General features: G+C 37.6%; 1 protein-coding gene across 1 annotated transcript in view; it reads right to left on the minus strand.

Annotated features, from left to right (window-relative positions):
• Nucleotides 1-18,453, minus strand: part of sltm (SAFB-like, transcription modulator) — a 43,475-nt gene that overhangs the window by 23,389 nt on the left and 1,633 nt on the right. The window contains exons 3-11 of the mRNA XM_048615790.1: nt 14,878-14,942; nt 13,379-13,570; nt 11,102-11,161; nt 6,804-6,840; nt 4,845-5,316; nt 4,127-4,173; nt 3,408-3,535; nt 3,144-3,293; nt 926-1,041 (exon numbers count right to left, since the gene is read on the minus strand). Coding sequence (XP_048471747.1) covers nt 926-1,041; nt 3,144-3,293; nt 3,408-3,535; nt 4,127-4,173; nt 4,845-5,316; nt 6,804-6,840; nt 11,102-11,161; nt 13,379-13,570; nt 14,878-14,942 — 1,267 coding nt within the window. The remainder of the gene's footprint in view (nt 1-925; nt 1,042-3,143; nt 3,294-3,407; nt 3,536-4,126; nt 4,174-4,844; nt 5,317-6,803; nt 6,841-11,101; nt 11,162-13,378; nt 13,571-14,877; nt 14,943-18,453) is intronic.

Here is an 18,453-nt window from a genome sequence, read left to right on the forward strand (position 1 = left end):
GCACTTTATTGCCCATCCCTAATTGCCCAGAGGGCAGTTAAGAGTCAACCACATTGCTGTGGGTCTGGAGTCACATGTAGGCCAGACCAGGTAAGGATGGCAGTTTCCCTCCCTAAAGGATGCTTCCAAATAGTAAACGTATCTGTAAACAGGTAAGAGTTAACAATGTGTGCTGGCCCTATAGAAAGTCAGATTGAAAATTAATAACGGAAAAATCAAAAAATGGCAGAAATCAATAGATAGTGAAGACTGGAGTAAACTACAAATGATGCAAATAACATCCCAGAAGCAGTGAAAAATCAAAATGGAAGAGAGGGGGAAGAGCTCAAGAAAACCAATTGATAGAGAAGTGGCACAGGAGTAAGCTCTCTTGGTGAGTTGCTCTTGCACAGCCAACATAGAAACAATTGCATGAACTCTAATATACCTGCAATTCACAAAATAAAAGCACTGTTTTCATAATTCATAGCAAGACAAAACCACCACAGTCCTCTGAACAAAACAAAGTCTAAACTTTAAAAACAAGTAGAATTAATCACTAACAGTTATCTATCATTTGCAAGTTTTACTTATACTCATCACCTCAAGTATCAAGCGAGCTGATCTCAGCTGACAAAACAAGAGCTGTATAGGTAGGCAACAGATGCTGGCTTAGCCAGCAATGCCCACATTCCTTGAAGAGAAAATGGCCTCAGAACCATTGCTTTTCTCTCCCTTCTTGACAATTGGGAATAATGTTCACGACTGCTAACCAGAAACTCTGACTGAAGCATGCACGCTTTAGCAAGATCACACTCAATTTTGATACCCTGTTCTTGGTGACAGTGCCCATTGAAGGGTATTCAATTGAAGCTTCAAAACCAAGAGCAAAAACAGGAGAAACACCGGGAAGTAGAAAGAAAAAAAAGACTTGACATATACATACTTGCTAGCTGTTTTTCCACCTGTCGAACTCTTTTTATCACTACTACTTCTGCTTGAACCCGTTTTCCCAGTTCCGTCTTTTGTTATGGATTCTTTTTTAAAAGGATCATTTTTAACCTGGACAGATAAAGAAGAATTGGACTTTTTTTTCAAAAATAAAAGACAAAAGAAACAATTTGTACAAGTAATGGATGCTGGCTGTTTCCCATTTTAAAATCAAGACCTAATCCTCAAATATGACATTTTCCTTCTCAGGAAATTAAAAATCACAATCACAGGATAACACCCTTTTGGATTAGTAGTTTGGCACTCTCAGTTTGAGTTTCAGCATCCCTGAAATTGGGAATAAGCTTTTACTAAGTTATAATACATTATAAAAATTTTTTGCATGCATTTCCTATAACTTGTTATAAATTCCCACCACCATAGCTACTGCATAATAGAAATTGGCCATCTAATTTGGTAATGTTACACAAAAGTACACGTGCCACAGTTGTGCACAGCCACTACCACAGCAGAGGGTACAAATACAGCATGACAAGTTTACATGTGCAGTTTCCATTCAAATAGAAACTATAAAGACAATGATATGGTTCACAATTTCAACTCAACACTGAACTACCTACATTTATCTGCATTGGAATCCCTAAATCTTTTTCAACTAAATAGTGTACATGGATCTTATTGGAGACTACATTATATAAAATTATTAGACAATCCCTGATGCAGGGATTGTGCAAAGCACATTTCAATACATAGCATTTTATAAGCCATTGTACCCAACATATTAAAGAATTAACAATAACAGAAATTGCTGGATAAACTCAGAATTGGCTGTTTTTGTGGGATGAAAGCAGAGTTAATGTTTTGAGTCCGGTGACTCTTCAGAGTTCAGCTGAGTTTCTCTGACAATTTTTGTTTTTGTTTCATATCTCCAGCTTTCGCAGTTCTTTGTTTTATTTTTATTATTCAAGAATTAATAATCACACAAAGATGCTCTTGTTCATTGCCCAAACAGGAACATCATCCTTATGAATTTGGTGCATCTGATTTCTTGCATGCTGAGAAAACGCCTGAAAGGGTGCAAACATTTACATAGAAAGATCATTTCCCCAACTCCAGTCTTGCTCAGCTTTGTCAATGGGCAAGCAAACCAATCCAATGTGGGTGATATCACAGATGAGTTTGATTCGGTTTTCACCAAATGTGCTGTCTCTTAATCATATGATTTTCCTCAGTGGCATCAAGTCCAGTTTATACTATGTGACTGCTTTCGCAAAAATAGGTTCAGCACCAGGAGGTACAAAACCCAAAAACTTTAAATTTCCAAACTTGTCACCAAGAATACCTTGCTGTGATAACGAGGTTTTTTTTTTTAAACGAACTGTAAAAGGGTAGGACTATTTAACAACCGTAAACTGAACATTAATATCCTTCACACTCACGACATCTCTGAAGCATAGCTCATTTAAAACATGTCAGCAGTCCTGTGAATCAAATGAATAAGTATTTCTAACTCCAGGCACTTGTGGCATCAACAGACTTATGAGCATCACTTGAATCAGGATAGAATGGAACTAGTTTAGAGATCAATGTACACTTAACTAAATACAATATTCTGTGTTTCTGAATTATAATATATATTGTGTAACAATAGTTGATCCCTTGTGAAGCACAGATGCAGTTTAAAAAGATTAAAAACTCTCAGACTCTACACTCAGCTGTGTCAGGCTGCTTCTAACTGATTAAAATGTACTTCTCTATGGAGTAGAGACAAATTTTCCATTTAATGGCTTTTTTGATTTATTACAAAACATTACTGAAATCTTTACCCCCCTGTCAAGTGTTGGACTAATGCTCAATACTACTTCGCTTTTTTTGTTATTTCCTTTCTACTGGTATTCTATCCTGACACCACTCCATTGATGCCAATTTGACTGTGTATTCAAGTCAAATCTTTGAATAATAACTGTGCTTTTTGCAGCAATACGAGATAGGGGGTGGCAAATATCACAAAGACGGTGATCAAATATATATTATCAGAGTATTCTGGAAGCCACTGGGAAACTTTTCACCAAGTCTATCCATTTGAACTTTCCAAGTTTATTGACATTTCAGAAGGACATGCCCAAGCCATCTCTTCTATTCTGCTTACAAAATGTTGCATTATTACCTGCACATTTAAATCAACAGTCAACAGTAACATTAAAAATAGTTACCCTTTCAACAAATATCTGCTGTCCATGTAGCTCAGTGCGATGAAGGTGGGAAATACACCTAGACATTTCTGCACTTGATGACATTGTCACAAATCCATAACATCGAGCACCGGGACTTCGTGCATTGGTTACTACTTTTGCGCTCAGAACCTAAGCCAAACGTATACAACTTACATCATGAATCTTTGATTAATGCAACTTAATATCATTCTTAATGTACAGTAATTCAAAATTCTTAGAAGATTATACAAAAGTAATACATACCTTGCCATATTTGCTAAATAGGTTCTTTAGATCAGCTGCTTTAGTGTTTGAAGACAATCCACTAATCCACAGGTTCTTGGTCGAACTACTAGCACCGCCACTGCTAGTCCCAGTAGTGCTATTCACACCTGTTAAGGCACAAATGAAAAATAAAACCACCTCTATCAATCATTGTATTAAATTATTTGAATACATACATTGTAGGCTTGACACACTGAATTTTTCAAAACTGTCAACTGCAGATCTCATTCTCCCATTACCAATCCTTGATGATCTAAGTATGTTCCCAGACAATCAAATCCTTGATTTTACATTCTCCCTTTGTTTTCCAATCCATCACTCCGTCATGCTCTCATTCTCTGTTACCTTCTACAACCCTCTTACATATCTAGTTTCTTTGATTCTGGCCTCAAGTATCAATTTCCTTTGCTCCAGCATTGGCAGCCTGGAACAACAGAGGCCCTACATTCTCGAAGTCATCCCCCCAGCCACCCAAACCGCTTTGAGCAACTTTCTAATTTTGGTTACATTCCGTAATTTAGATGTTGCACTGTTAGTTATATTTGATAACTTTACCTTGTGATATTACACTTTGTTAAAACGTACTACATAAATGCGAATTTTATACAAAAGGCTGAGCAATTTCCACCATGTAAAGCAAACTGTACAGTTAGATTTACAACTATGTTTCAAAGGTTCAAGACTAAATCTGGCCTTACCTTTCTCGTCTTTAGTAGCTGTCTTATCTTTCGAATCCTTACTTGAACTATGAACACAAAACAATGTCAGAAAAAAAAGCAAAGAAATATTCAGGAAAAGTAGAGATGAGTGGTCAAAGTATTATTGGATACAAGATTATAAACACAAAACAACGCATTTTTGCCCTAGATTCACATAAACTGAATGGTTACAGATCACCAAGTTAGAAAAGCGCTAATGGATTTCTGGCCATAAAAAAAAGTACCAAAGCCAACATGCCCCATATTTGAACAGAGTAGTTCAAAAACCAACTCTTGCATCGTCTTTCCAAAGTTGAATAAAGATCTGGATTTCTGCCAATTCTAGTCAGTGAGCAAATCACAATATTCTCCATTAATCAGGACTAGTAGTTTTGATTCCATACATCAGTTTTCTCCTTATTTGAATGAATTTTTCACACAGGTGTTTTGATTCAGAATACAAGTCTTTTAAAAAATCTTGCAAATATTCAATATTGTAGATAAAAAATGAATAACTAAATGGCTAAAAAACTAGCAAAAATGCAAGAAATCAGTCTTGCATGCATGCCTTTCTAAAAAAAAAACAACATATTAACTCTTAAAAAGGGTAACATAATCTGAGACCTAACAAGCCAGTGGAAGAACCATGATTACTCACAAATGAAGACCAACCTTATTGTTGGTATTCAGTATCATAAATTGACATAGAAAAACAAACCTCTTTGCTTGATTGGATGCCCCAGAAGATGAGGGGCCTTTCTTCGAAGAATCTTTCTCTTTATCTCCAGCTTCAGCTTTTCTGGACCCTTCTCTGGTTTCCTTCTTTGCTGACTCTGATTTTATCCCCTCCTCCTTTCTTCCTTCCTTATGGTTTTTCTCTTTCTTTCCCTCAATTTTGACTTCTCCCTTCACATCATCTTGGGATGGGGACTCCTTTTCAGCTTTGGACTTATTCTCACCTTCGGGAGTTTTCACAGTTTTACCTGTTTCCAAAAGATCATCTCCATCGAAGTCCAGTGTGATGGCATCTTCTGCTTGGATTGTGACTGAAATATTATCGTCATCCACTTCCTTCAAAGATGCACTGGGTTCAGTTTCAACTTGAACTGTTTGTTGAGCTTCAGCAAGGCCTTGCTCTGAAGGTAGAGATTTAGACACTTCACGAGAACCGTCATCTATATCATCTACATCTGAGGGATTTAACAGGAATAAACATGGCAAAATACAGGTTTAAATGTCAAAACTTTTACCTAAAAGGTGACCTTATCATTGATATTAAAATGAAACACAATTTACCTAAGTTAAGAAGGTTAGAAAACTATAAAAGGTGCATTTGAATCTGAATTCTTCAGTGACAAAGTTGTTATATGCAATACCTTTAGTACAAAGTCTTCTGTGGCAATACAAACATCCTTATGAGGCATTATTCTTTGGTGCGTGAATCCCAATTGCAATCTGTCCACATAATGGAATCTGTGTTTTTCCAGTCAAGATTTATTTTCATTTGCGTCCATCACTTCAACAAAGTTCAACTGTCCACCAAGGTCCTCTGTTTTGTGCATCTCTCATTTATGGTAAAATTCATCTGATGAAATGGTCCATGCAAGCCATTTTCTGCCATGTATTCATCCAGATTGTGAAAGACATTAACCATCTTCAAAAGAATTCCATACTCCATACCACATCTCAGAATTAATCCATTCATCCATCTTCTTTTCATGCATCATGCAGAATAGGTACCAAACTGCTCAGGATGAAAGTCTTCGGGGAAAAACCAACATCTCTTTTCATGTATTGTCTCAATCTCACAGCAAGAGTCTTCAACAGTAACTTTTTTTTTCTCAAGTGTTATGTGTACATTGTGCCGAGTCCTCCACAGTTCCAAAGCAAAGCAGAGTAGAACAATGTTCTGTCAGTTTTGCCTCTATTTATGCCGTTTGATTATACCAGCTACGTTCATTGCAAAAATCAGAATCTTCACCCTTCAGATTCTAGCCTGCCAATTCTAGTAGTGCAAGTAAAAGAAATGCATATCACAACCAGTATTAAGAGCCATACATTTCTGCAAGTGAGAACAGATCAGAATTTATAGACTTGGAAGGTCAATTTGATGAAAGGAAAAAAAAAACTTTGTGCTCCAGAAAAAAGCAGCTCAAATACCAGGCAAAAAAAGTTGCCTGAATAAATAACCCCATGTATCAAGAAATTTGAATGGAAGGACTTTTACTTCAATCAACCATGATCTTACTGAATGGCAGAGCAGGCTCAAGGGGCCAAATGGCCTGTTCCAAATCCTCATAAACCTCATGAATATGGAAAACTAACGTGTGTTTCACATAGTGCATGAAATTACTCAGTTAAATAAGAAATATTTGTAGCTTGGGAAAAGAAAAAAGTCAGTTTGTGTTGTGCATATTCATACATGCACTATAGTAACTGGCAAGTCGACTCATTGCACCTTTTTACAAGTCACATTTGAAGTTGTAAAAAAATTTTCCCTAGTACATAAACTTCCTCCAAAACAGGAGGGTCTTTTAGTTCCATCTTATGTTACATCTAGTGCCTTGTAATGGCTTTCCAACCTTCAGCTATTTCTAAAAAGATCAAATATACTTCAAGTCATAAAAGTAAACTGATGGGAAGATACAAACTTCACAAAGTGGCAACCTTTACATACCTTTATCATTCTCATCCTCTTCTGGCTCCTGAAATATCTGTGAGACATTTTGAAAAAATGCAACTCTTGAATCCACGATTTTACATTTAGATAACTACTCCACTTTCATGCTGTATATATTTGAATACTATAAGTTGGATTAGATTCAAAATGAAATATTGTTGCAACTAGAAATCAAATCTTCTGATTCTTTCTTTCCAATAGCAACGAATCAGGAACCTCATCTGAAGATGGTACAAGAGAAAACTTAGTTGTTGCACAAATCTGGAGCTTCAAAGTTAAAACCAGAGTGCAACAACACGCTTCTAACCAAAGGTTTGTGGGCAAACATTCAATTCTGAAATGTTATTGAACGACTTGGAACAGAAAACAAAGCTGGAAATGACAGACAACTTAAAAAGGCTAAAAGAGCCTCTTTTATGTTTTAAGCAAAATTTTTGATGCGATCTATCCAGAGTTCAAAATCAAAACAGATAATATGATTAATAATGCATCTGACTACTGCCACATAGTTCAACTGGAAAATACAAAGCCTGAAATCTGGATTTCAGTATCATAGGTCAGAAATACCCCAGATTTTGACACCCAGTTTGTGTTGAGTTGTGTGAACTTTTGTATGAGCAACAGGCCATGAAGAGTGTGGGAAGGAGAAGGAAAAGCTTGCTAATACTGCCTAAATGCTGACTTTGGGACTAATCAGGTAATAGGTTACAATACATTCATTTCTTGTATATGCATATTCCAAGCATGATAAACATTGCTAATCAGGGGCAAGGAGAAAATAATGAAAACATTAAATTTCTGATGAAACAGATGTAAAGTTTATCGCCGTGTAAGGTACCCCTTATCAACTAGATTTACTTGATTAGGATTTTAGATCAGTCTCTTTAAATATAAATGATTGCAACATTTAAATGACATGAGTTTAAAGTTCATATTCTATGAATATTTCAAATTGATCAGAACTTGTTCACAGAAAAACATTTTTAAAACAAAAAAGTTACATTAAACCCTATGTGGAATGTTAGGGTCCATAGTAAAAGAAGAATTAAAATTTCAGAACAAAACTGCATAAGTGATGCCAAAACAAATATTAACATTAATTGCCCATCGTAAATACTTTTCTATATTTCCATCGAGAGAAAATAACAGATAATCGGTGCAATTTTATATACAGATAATTCTTTTAAAGCATTGTTCACCATTAAAGCATTGTTCACCATTAACTGAACAAATAAGCGCCCCTTCCCAGTTGTTCAACAAGAGTATCCATTAGATATGAAGGTACATGACAGGTTAGTTGATCTCTGCCAGGAAAACAGAAGCAGAAGAAACTGCAATGCTTCCCATTCTTACTAATAGCCAATAAACCTTGCTGGGATTAAGCCTGTCTGACTTCTCGGACAGAACCTACATGCAGAAACCAGATTACTGTTATGACTCAAAGATAGACAGCCAAATTAAATCATACTCCCCATCCCCGTATTTGCAACACAGTAAAATTAAAACAGTGAATCTCAAATTTGAGACCCCGATGGTTTCCATCTTGATCTTCTGAATGACCAGTACCAGACTTTGTGAATAATTGATACCAGCCACCAAGTTTATAGTTTAAACAAAAGAATATTTAAGGGTTGGAGAGTTTGAGCTATAGCGAGAGGCTGAGTAAGCTGGAGTTATTTTCCCTGGAGCATTGGAGGCTTGGTGGGGGGGGGGGGGGGGGGTGGGGAAAGGAGGAGAATCTTAGAGATTTATAAAATCATAAGAGGCATGGATAGGGTGAATAGCCAAGGTCTTTTCCCCAGGGTAGAGGACTCCAATACTAGAGGGCATAGGTTTAAGGTGAGAGGGGAAAGATTTAAAAGGGACCAAAGAAGCAACTTTTCCACACAGAGGGTGGTGCAAGTATGGAATGAAAAGCCAGAAGTGGTGGTGGAAGCAGCTACAATTACAACATTTAAAAGGCATCTGGATGCCTGTGTATTGGAAGGGGTGAGGGGGATATGGGCCAAATGCTGCCACATAGGACTAGATTAATTTGGGATATCTGGTCGGCCTGGCTGAGTTAGATCAAAGGGTCTGTTTCGTGCTGTTCATCTCTACGACAAAATTAATTTATACTAGAGTAGGTTTAGCAAAATCAAGTTAAACCACAAGGTAATCTGATTAATGTCTATGATTCTAGCCCCTCATTTACACAAGGGCAGACACAGTTAAGGGATATATTGTTCGAAAAAATAAATTAGATATGGTGGCCAGTTCACTTAAGAGACGCCAGGATCTGTAATTGCACAGATACACAGAATTGCATCTTGCTTGGTCTCTGAAGACACCAATGCATGCAAGTAGCTTCCAGCAGGCTCCAAGGAACATTCACTTAATACTTATGACTTCAAACTTTCAATAAATCGAAAAGATGACAGCAACCAGGGAGCAATCAAACTTCTGTCCTGTAGCTTTCACAGCCACAATCCTTCTGACTTGAACAGTTCAAACTTTGGTTTCTCTTGGAACAGGAGTAGGCTGTTCAGTTGCATGAGCCTGCTCCACCATTCAATAGGATCATGGCTGATCTGACATTCCTCACATCCACTCTCCTGTCCTTTCCCCATAACACCCAACTCCCTTACTGATCAAGGATCTATCTCACCCTTAAATATAAGGACTCTGCCTCCACACCTCTCTGTCGCAAGGAGCTCCAAAATCACACTACCTTCGGAGAGAAGAAACTGTTCCTCATCTCAGTCTTAAATTGGCACCCACTAATCCTGAGACAATCACATCCTTCCTATAATGTGGTGACCAGAATGGCAACAGTACTCTAGTTGCGGCTTCACAAAAGCTCGATACAACATGACTTCCCTGCTTTTGTAATCGATGCCTCGACTGATAAAGGTAAGTGTCTCATATGCCTTTTTCACCACCTTAACGCCTTTTTGCCTTCAAGGTCCCTTTGTTCCACAAAATATCCTCGTGTCATGCTGTTCACTGAATACTTTCTTTTCAATTTACCCCTTCTGCAGTGTATTACTTCTCACTTTTCAGAGTTGAATTCCATCTACCACTTATCTGCCTATTTGACCATTCTGTTTATATCTTCTTGTAGGCCAAGACACTCAACATCATCGTTAACCACTCAACAATCTTTGTCAACCACAAATGTAATAATCCAACCACCCCACACAGTCATCTGTGTCATTTATATAAATTACAATTAATAGCATAGACCCCTGCAGCACACTACCAATACTGACTTCCAGTCATTAAAGCAACCTTCGCTCATCAACTTCTGTCTCCTACAATTATGCAAATTTCGAATCAATTTTATCAAACTATCCTGTGACCCCCATGTGCATTTACCTTCTTGATAAACATTTTCCCGCATGCTACTCCATTCGCCAACTTTTTGCCCACTTATCTTTCGTTCTGTAAACTTTCTGTATCCCTCTCGTAACCTGCTTTTCCATTTATTTTGTACCATCTTCAAAGCTGGCTACAGTACATTTTCTGCTTTTCTACAAATAATGAATAAATATTATTAACAGCACTGATCCCTGTGGAACAAAACTGGTCAAACTGAAAAGAACCCCAAACCCCACATTTCTGAAGAAGGGTCTAGGCCCGAAACTTCAGCTTTCCTGCACCTCTGGTGCTGCTTGGCCTGCTGTGTTCATCCAGCTCTACACCTTGTTATCTCAGAACCCCAAATCTCCTGTTTTCTGCCCATTACCTAATTCTATATCCATGCCATTATTCTACCTGTAACATGGGCACTTATGACTTCACTTTTGATGTATTTTGACTTCCAAAAGGCATTTGACAAGAATCTATCATATCTACTGGCGCCTTTTATCTACCCGGGTTAACAATTCCTCAAACTCTAACAGTTAGATGCGATTTCCCTTTCATTAAGGCATGCTGACTCAGCTTGATTCAATTATGATTTTCCAAGAATTCTATTATTTCTTTAATAATTGATTCCAATACTTTTCCAACAATAGACCTGCACAAAATTCCCATGCCCCAACATATGGCATCAAAAATCTGAACAATTGTTTACAAGTATGTCCAGTAGTTTATTCTACCCTACTTCTGTTATGTTTCAATGTAAGACCTAGCCCACACCATTCGGTGTTTTATTATTGGCACCCTAGAGAGTTCCCATGCCCACTTGAAGTAGTGTAACCCTTGTCAGCAAGATATGACAAAGGTAATTATTATTACGAGGAACTGTGCAACTAGCAGTAGAACAGTGATGAAATGAACATTAAAGATCAATACCAAATAGAAGCGTTTACCTCTTCAGGCAAAAGGACATCCACTTCTTCAAGAACAAGCTCTTCATTTTCTTCCTCTGCCTGAGTACATAAGGTGAACCACAATTCAATCATATTTTGAACAGCTCAAAGCATTCCATACTCAGGCAAGATTTGTTTTAAATCTTCAATCACTACAGTCCAAGAGCAATGAGCACTATTATTTAACAGAATGTTGCTACAGATTGCCATAATCCTCCCAAGTTCAGACCATTTTTGAAAACTGGTCTGCCATTTAAAAAAATAAGTTAAGGTGAGGATGCAAGCCCCAAGTCACTTAAATTTAACCCATTTAAACCATAACCCATGAGGACCATTCCAACAATCCACCTCAAATTATTTCACAGCAGTTGCACTTTATTAATAATTTCCTTATCTTTGTAGCCATTCTGCCAAACTTGTTCAAACAATTAACATTCTAAATAAAATGCCGTAGAATAGTTCAAATTTCAAAACACCATTTCCCAGAAAACAGCATTACCCCAAATAGAACTAATTTCAGTAATTAACACAACATTCAGTAATTACAAAATCCAACTAGTCATAAATTGAGTAATTATCATAAACGCAATTTTAAAAATTTGAGATTCAATCAATACATTCAAAATTGAAGCTTTTTAAATTGACATCTGTCAAGTTCGTGGTTACATAATGGTGATCTTACAATATAATTAGGTGCACTTATTGTAGGATGCATGAAACTTTCAATATATGGAAGAATTGGAACAGAATTAGGCTGTTCAGTCTGTTCTGCACCATTAGATCCTGGCTAGTCTGTACGTAATCTCCACCTGACCTTGTTTCACTAATTCTTTTACCTAACAAAAACCCACCAGTCTTTGCCTAAAACATCACAATTTAATGCAGCATCCACTATTTCCATTATCCACCAGGCACAAGAGTGTGTTTCACGATTTCACTCTTTAACGGCTTATCTATCATTTAAAATGCTCCTTGCCCTGAACACAAAAAGAAAAAAGCTTCAGTTTTTATTCTATTGAAGCCTTTTATAGTTCACCTGAACAGAACTACCCCCTCCCCACCCTCGACTCTTCTACTATCAAGGAAACAAACTAAATTGGTCCAACCTGTCTCTATGATTTAACCATTTAAGCAGTGGTGTGATATAATTCTACTGGCTCCACATTCTATCATCTCCAAAAATTATACATCGTTGAGGGTCAGCACCGAAAACTGATGCAGTAATTGAGAAGCTGCCTGAGGCTCTGAACTACTGAGGTATCACTTTATTCCAACTCCTTCCAATAAGATCCTCACTCCATTAGCCTGAATATTAAAAGCTAGCACATTGGTATGAAAAGTAATGTATGCATGGAATCTAAATCCTTTTGTACAGTTCAACTGTCACCATGAAGTGAGCATTCCAACATGTTTTAGATGGATGTAAAGTGGATAACATCACTTGTCTATTTACTTATCTATTTATACATTTATTATTTCTTTCTCCACCGACATAACTTAATTTGCCTCTTATCTTGATGGCATCTTCAAATTACATTTTTAACTGTATCTCCATGTTTGCAAGTTTTTCTTCATGCAATGTGCAGCCAATATTTATTGCCCACGTCAAATCACCTTCAAGGCGGTCAGAGGCTTATCTTCCAAATTGCTGCAGTGTTTTTGGGTCAAGGTAGACCCACAATCCTGAAATGTATAGAGTTCAATCGTTTTGACCCAGAGATGCTTGTGACAGGTAGAAAAATTGGAGAATAGTGTGTGTTAGCTTGAGTTTTCTGCTCGTTTTTGTTAACTATATCTGGACTGGAAGGTATTGTACTTCATGGGTTGCTGCAGTGCATCTTGTAGATGCTGAAAACTACAAGCATGGTGTGCTTGTTAACACTGAGAAATTGTTATAATTACTGCTTGCTAGTCTCCATCTGTAACCATATGTTCCCATTTAATTCACAAGGATTAATTCTCTCAAGTTCTTTTGAAACTTCACAAAAGACAGGCATTCCTGCTGACATTGTTTCAAGATGTCATCATAGACAACCTTAGAATGAAAAGTAGGAACATTCTGTTTAGTCAACATTCTAAAGAGGAAACCCATGCACTGACTGATTAGTATTTGCTCATGGGTAGGTCAAACTCACACACTGGAACTAAGCCCTCAACACAAGAAATTAATTTTCACAATTTTCAATAAAAATTCTGTTCCTGTAAGAAATAGTTACATGATTATGAATTGCAGAAATATTTTTGCTATCTTTCCCCAAATGCCAGCACCTTATGTACCTGGTCTTCTTGCTCTTCTTCATCTGGTGTTTTAGCATCCAGTTCATCATCTCCACTTGTAGGCAACTCTCTAATGACTGAATCATCGTTTTTCTCCATTTCCTCAGCTTCACCAATCTTTTGCTCCTCTAATCCATCTTGATCACTTGTGTCCTGTGAATCACTCTGAGTTGCATCTACATCTGCTTCCATCTGTTGAGAAATTTATTCTTCTCAAAAATCATAGAAAATTTATAGTTACAGTTATCTGTGCAATTACCATATAACATTCATGTATCAGTCACAGCCTGCACAAAACTTTAGTTTCCGAGCTTTTAATGTATCATTTAGCTGCTCAAGTCTATGAAATTTAATTAGACCATGACTGATTTGCACCTCAAATCCATCTTGCCGATTTGGTTTGACATCCCTTGATAACTACCTAATAAAAAGCCGTTGATCAAGCCTCAAAAAACTTGTGCTGACCAAACATTTACAGCTTTTTGGGGGAAACAATTTGATTTCCCATATTTGAAAACATACTTCTGATTTCTGCTTCCAAATAGTTTACCTCCAATTTTACCATAGCTCCTTTATCAGGATTCAAAGAAAACAGATTTGTTGTATTCACCCTATCAAATTATTGTAGCATTTTAAATACCTCAGCTAAATCAGCATTTCAATATTCTGTACTCAAGAAAACCAATGCCCCTCAAGAAGACCGCATGGATAATATCTATTGAACAGACATCACTTACCCTTAAACCGAAATTGGCTCTCTGTTGAGCTCATTTATGACAAATGCTCAAATCACTAACTCAGTAAGAATAAGCTCTAGTCATTTCTTCCCAATTCGGGTCAAACTGACCAGTTTGTGATTCTCCAATTTACTTCTCCCACCCTTCTCAAACTGTAACACGGCAAATTTCCAAACAACAGATTGGCCTTGGTGAAACAATCAGGTTTTACTGCATTATTTCTCTTATAAACCGCAAAGTTTTTGCTGAATAGTTTAGCAACACAACACCAAATATATAATTTGAATTTTCTTTATTAAGCTATACAAAAAATGGCACTACAACTCTAAACAGCCAACAAACATTTAAAATGTTTTAAAACATAATTTAGCAAGCAACAGAATGTATTTGAAAGAGCTGAGAAACTAACTAATGATGTCAATGTTGAACTGAGTGCCCTTTGTATAAGAAACAAACTTTACATGTAGTAACAGTGGCATACAATTTTGGTGCCCTTACTTGAGGAGAGATGTGCTTGCATTGGAGGCAGTTCAGAGCAGATTCACAAAATTGATTCCAGAGATAAAGGGTTTAACTTCTGAAGAGAGATTGAACAGTTTAGGCCTACAATCTTTAGAGTATAAATGAACGAAAGGAGATCTTTTTAAGATATCTGAGACGCTATAGGGGATTGATGAAGGAAGGACATTTTCTCTGTGGGGCAATCTACAATGAGAGGCCATAGTTTTAGGCTAAACGGTAGCAGATTTAAACCACATTTACCTTGCTATTACCATCATCTTCTGTGCTGACATCACCACCAGCTTCATCATTATCTTGCCTTCTCCCTTAAAAACAGAACAGCACACTTTATCCATGCAGTTCGCTGAACAGATCACTGTACATCCAGCTTGAGTAATCCCTTAATAACATGAACTACCCACTTGTGGAATGTTATTGAAGTATTTTCAGAGAAAATTTACTTCTGCATCGTATTTTTTTAAAATACAAAAAAAGCATGAAGTAATGATTCATTTATATAAATGAGAACATTTGCAATAAAACCTTATTCCGGTGCATTACAAGATCAAGTAGGCAGGAATTCTCAATGCTAGTGTTTGCTCATATGACCCAAAATCTACTAGTACTGCATTTTATTTTGTTTCCTAATGCCCCTGAAGTGTTAAGACATGTCATTATATTAAGGTCACTTCATCAATACCAACAGTTGCTGTCAGGCAGAACTACTTGAATAGTTCAAAACGTTTTGAATAGCCTCACTCCTTCACCTCCAAACAGGTAAATAAAAACTATTTGTCAGAGCTTAACCTCTGATAATTACACAGACATGAAATTACTTCAAGCAATTTACCAAGAAATATTCAGGTCAGTCATTGTTGACTACCAGAACAGTGAGCAGTTCCCAACCAGTGGGTATTCCATATCAAACAGCCATGTTGCAAAACACTTTCTTAGTTTTCATGGCTAAAGATACAGTAAAAAGGAGAGTAACACTGATAAATCAGGCCACCAAATAAGATACTACTTCCTGGAATTGAAGACAATAACATCTATCAAATTCACCAAGGGCAACCAATCTGTGAACAAGTAGTTGTTTGTTCACTTATTCCAATATCTTAGACTTAAACTTATCCAGTAACGTTCGATTAGTCTCTTCACTGCTCCAACTGGGCATGGTCTCAGTTCAAAGAGAAAATTACTATCCTTTAAAAGATGCAGTTGTATTTGTGATGAGATGAATACACGATTTGCTTCCCCCCGACCCCCAAAAAATGTGTTCAAAGAATGACATTATCACTAAGTCAGCATTCATTGCCCACACCCAATTGCCCTCGAGAAGGTGATGTTGAGCCATATGCAGTGCAAATGGTGAAAGCACACACACAGTATTGTCAGGGAGGGAGTTCCAAGATTTTTATCAAGTGAGTGAAGGAACTTACAGTTGGTTGTCCTCCCATGTGTCTGTTGTCAGTGCCCTTCCACATGGTAGAGGTTAAGTTAAGGGATTACCAAAGGAAGTTTGGTAATTTGCTGTAACTGTAGATGATACACATAGCTGCCAAATGTGCCAATGGAGGAGAGAATAAATGTTTAAGATAATAACAGATACCAATCAAGAAGCCTCTTTTGTCCTTCATAGTGCGAGCTTCTTGTCTATTGTTCAAACTGCATTCATACAAGTGGGGCATATTCTATTACACTTGTGATTGTCCATTGCAAATGGCAGACAGGCTTTGAGGAATCAGGAGATGAGTTATTTGGTGCAGAAACCCCTATCTCTGGCCTGCTGTAGCAATTACACCATTTATGACCAATCCTGCTAAGTTTTTGGTAAATGGTAACCTTCAAGGTGTTAACAGTAGAATAATGAATAATGTCAAGATAATTAAGATTCTCCCTTGTTAAAGTCATTACTTGGCACTTATCAGCCCCAGCCTGAATTTGTCCTGATCTTGTCAACACAGTGTTGAGCCGGAGGACCACAGCAGGTCAGGCAACAGAGGAACAGGAACGTCGACGTTTCGAGTCGGGACCCTTTGTCAGAACTGATGTATGGTTCCGACCTGAAACGTCGACTTTCCTGTTTCTTTGATGCTGCCTGACCTGCTGTGATCCTCCAGCTCCACACTGCGTTGACTCGGACTCCAGCATCTGCAGGTCTTGCTACCTCGTTGTCCAGATCTTGCTGTATATTGAATGTAACCCTGTGCACATTTGGACCAAGAATGTAATGCGGTCTAGAGCAGAGTATCCCTGGCAGAAACCAAATTGTGAAACAGTTAGCAGACGTTGCTATGCAACTTCTGCATGATAACCATATCAATGACACGTGCCTGTTGATTCACTTTGCTGACGAATGAGAGTAGGCTGATGGGGCGGTAATTGGCAAGATTGGATTTGGCCCACTTTTCAGAGTGATTTTACATGTTGCCAGGCAAATGCTCGTGTTAAAGCAGTATAGTTTGTGTTATGGCAAAGCTTGCTCTGGAGCAGCAATTTTACACAACCAAATTACAAGAAAATCTTACAATGCATCTATATTTTAGTGCAATTTTTGGCCTCATAGTTGCGAGCAAATGAGTGAGTGGTGGCTGAAGGACACTCACTCTATACTCATACTTCAAGCACTTTATCCATACTCTGTGATCCCTGTATTTTTGCAAATTGTAAATGAATTCTGCAGTGAGAAACAGGTACTTTGCTTTTAAAAAGCATTGAGCAGGAGTACAAGACAAGATTGAATTTTTACAATTATCTTCGGTAGGAAATGGAGCATACGGTCCTTCTTGGAGGCCACCCTGCCCCTAACTGGTCAATCATTCAACTACTGGTAAAATGATGCTTGGCACAATCAAGAATGTCAATTAAGTACCATCTCACAAATCCTCTGTTTGCCAGCAACACAGTTCACACCTCACCGTAAGCTCACTCTGAACATGGGGCACAAGCTGAATTGCAGGGGTGAGCTGATAACGATAGCTCTTAAAATCAACACAGCATTCAAGAGTGGTTCCTGGGATTAAGGAGGTTAAGGGAAAAGTTTGAACAGGCTGTACTTAATGGAGTTGATAATAATGAGAGTCTGTCTTACTGAAACATGGGCCAAAGGGCCTGTTCCTGTGCTCTATTGTGTTGTATAACATAATATTCTCGGGGGCTTGACAGGGTAGATGAGAGGATATTTCCCTGTGTGTAGGAATCTAGAACATAGGAACATGAATTCAAAAATAAGGGATTGCCCATTTAAGACAGAAACAATGGTTTGTTTTCTTTGAGACTTGGAATTCTCTTCCTCAAAGAAAAGTCAGGCTAGATCAAAGTACATTCAAGATTGAGTTTAGTTAAGATTGAGTTAGATAATAGTTTTTATCGCCCCCCCCACCCCGAGAGTCAAGAATTATGGGAACAGTGGCTTGACAGACAGAAACAGAATGGACCTTACTGAATGGCAGGGCATGCTGGAGTGAAAAGGCCTACAGATATTGCCTAATTGAGCATAACATCAAGGAATCTGAATTAAACTAAAATTCCATAGGCATCAGCGGAGAAACATTTCAACAACTTGAGTCACATCAAGCACAAGTGTAGGTGTGGTTGTCATAAGGGACATCATGTCAGCTCAAGGACCTTGCTGTAAGCAATCAGTAGCCTAGTGCCTCACTTCCAAGTATCTTCAACTGCTTCAACGTTTATTTGTTGGTGTTCAGTTCCATTCAAACCCTCATAATTAAGCAGTGCACTGACAAACTGCAGAACATGCAGACTTAAGCTAAGTACACAAGCCAACAAGAGTATGCATTTAGTAGCCATATCATGAAGACTCTGACCATTAACATC

This window comes from Rhincodon typus, chromosome 33, assembly GCF_021869965.1.
Source record: "Rhincodon typus isolate 14 chromosome 33, sRhiTyp1.1, whole genome shotgun sequence".
Taxonomy (NCBI): Eukaryota; Metazoa; Chordata; class Chondrichthyes; order Orectolobiformes; family Rhincodontidae; genus Rhincodon; species Rhincodon typus.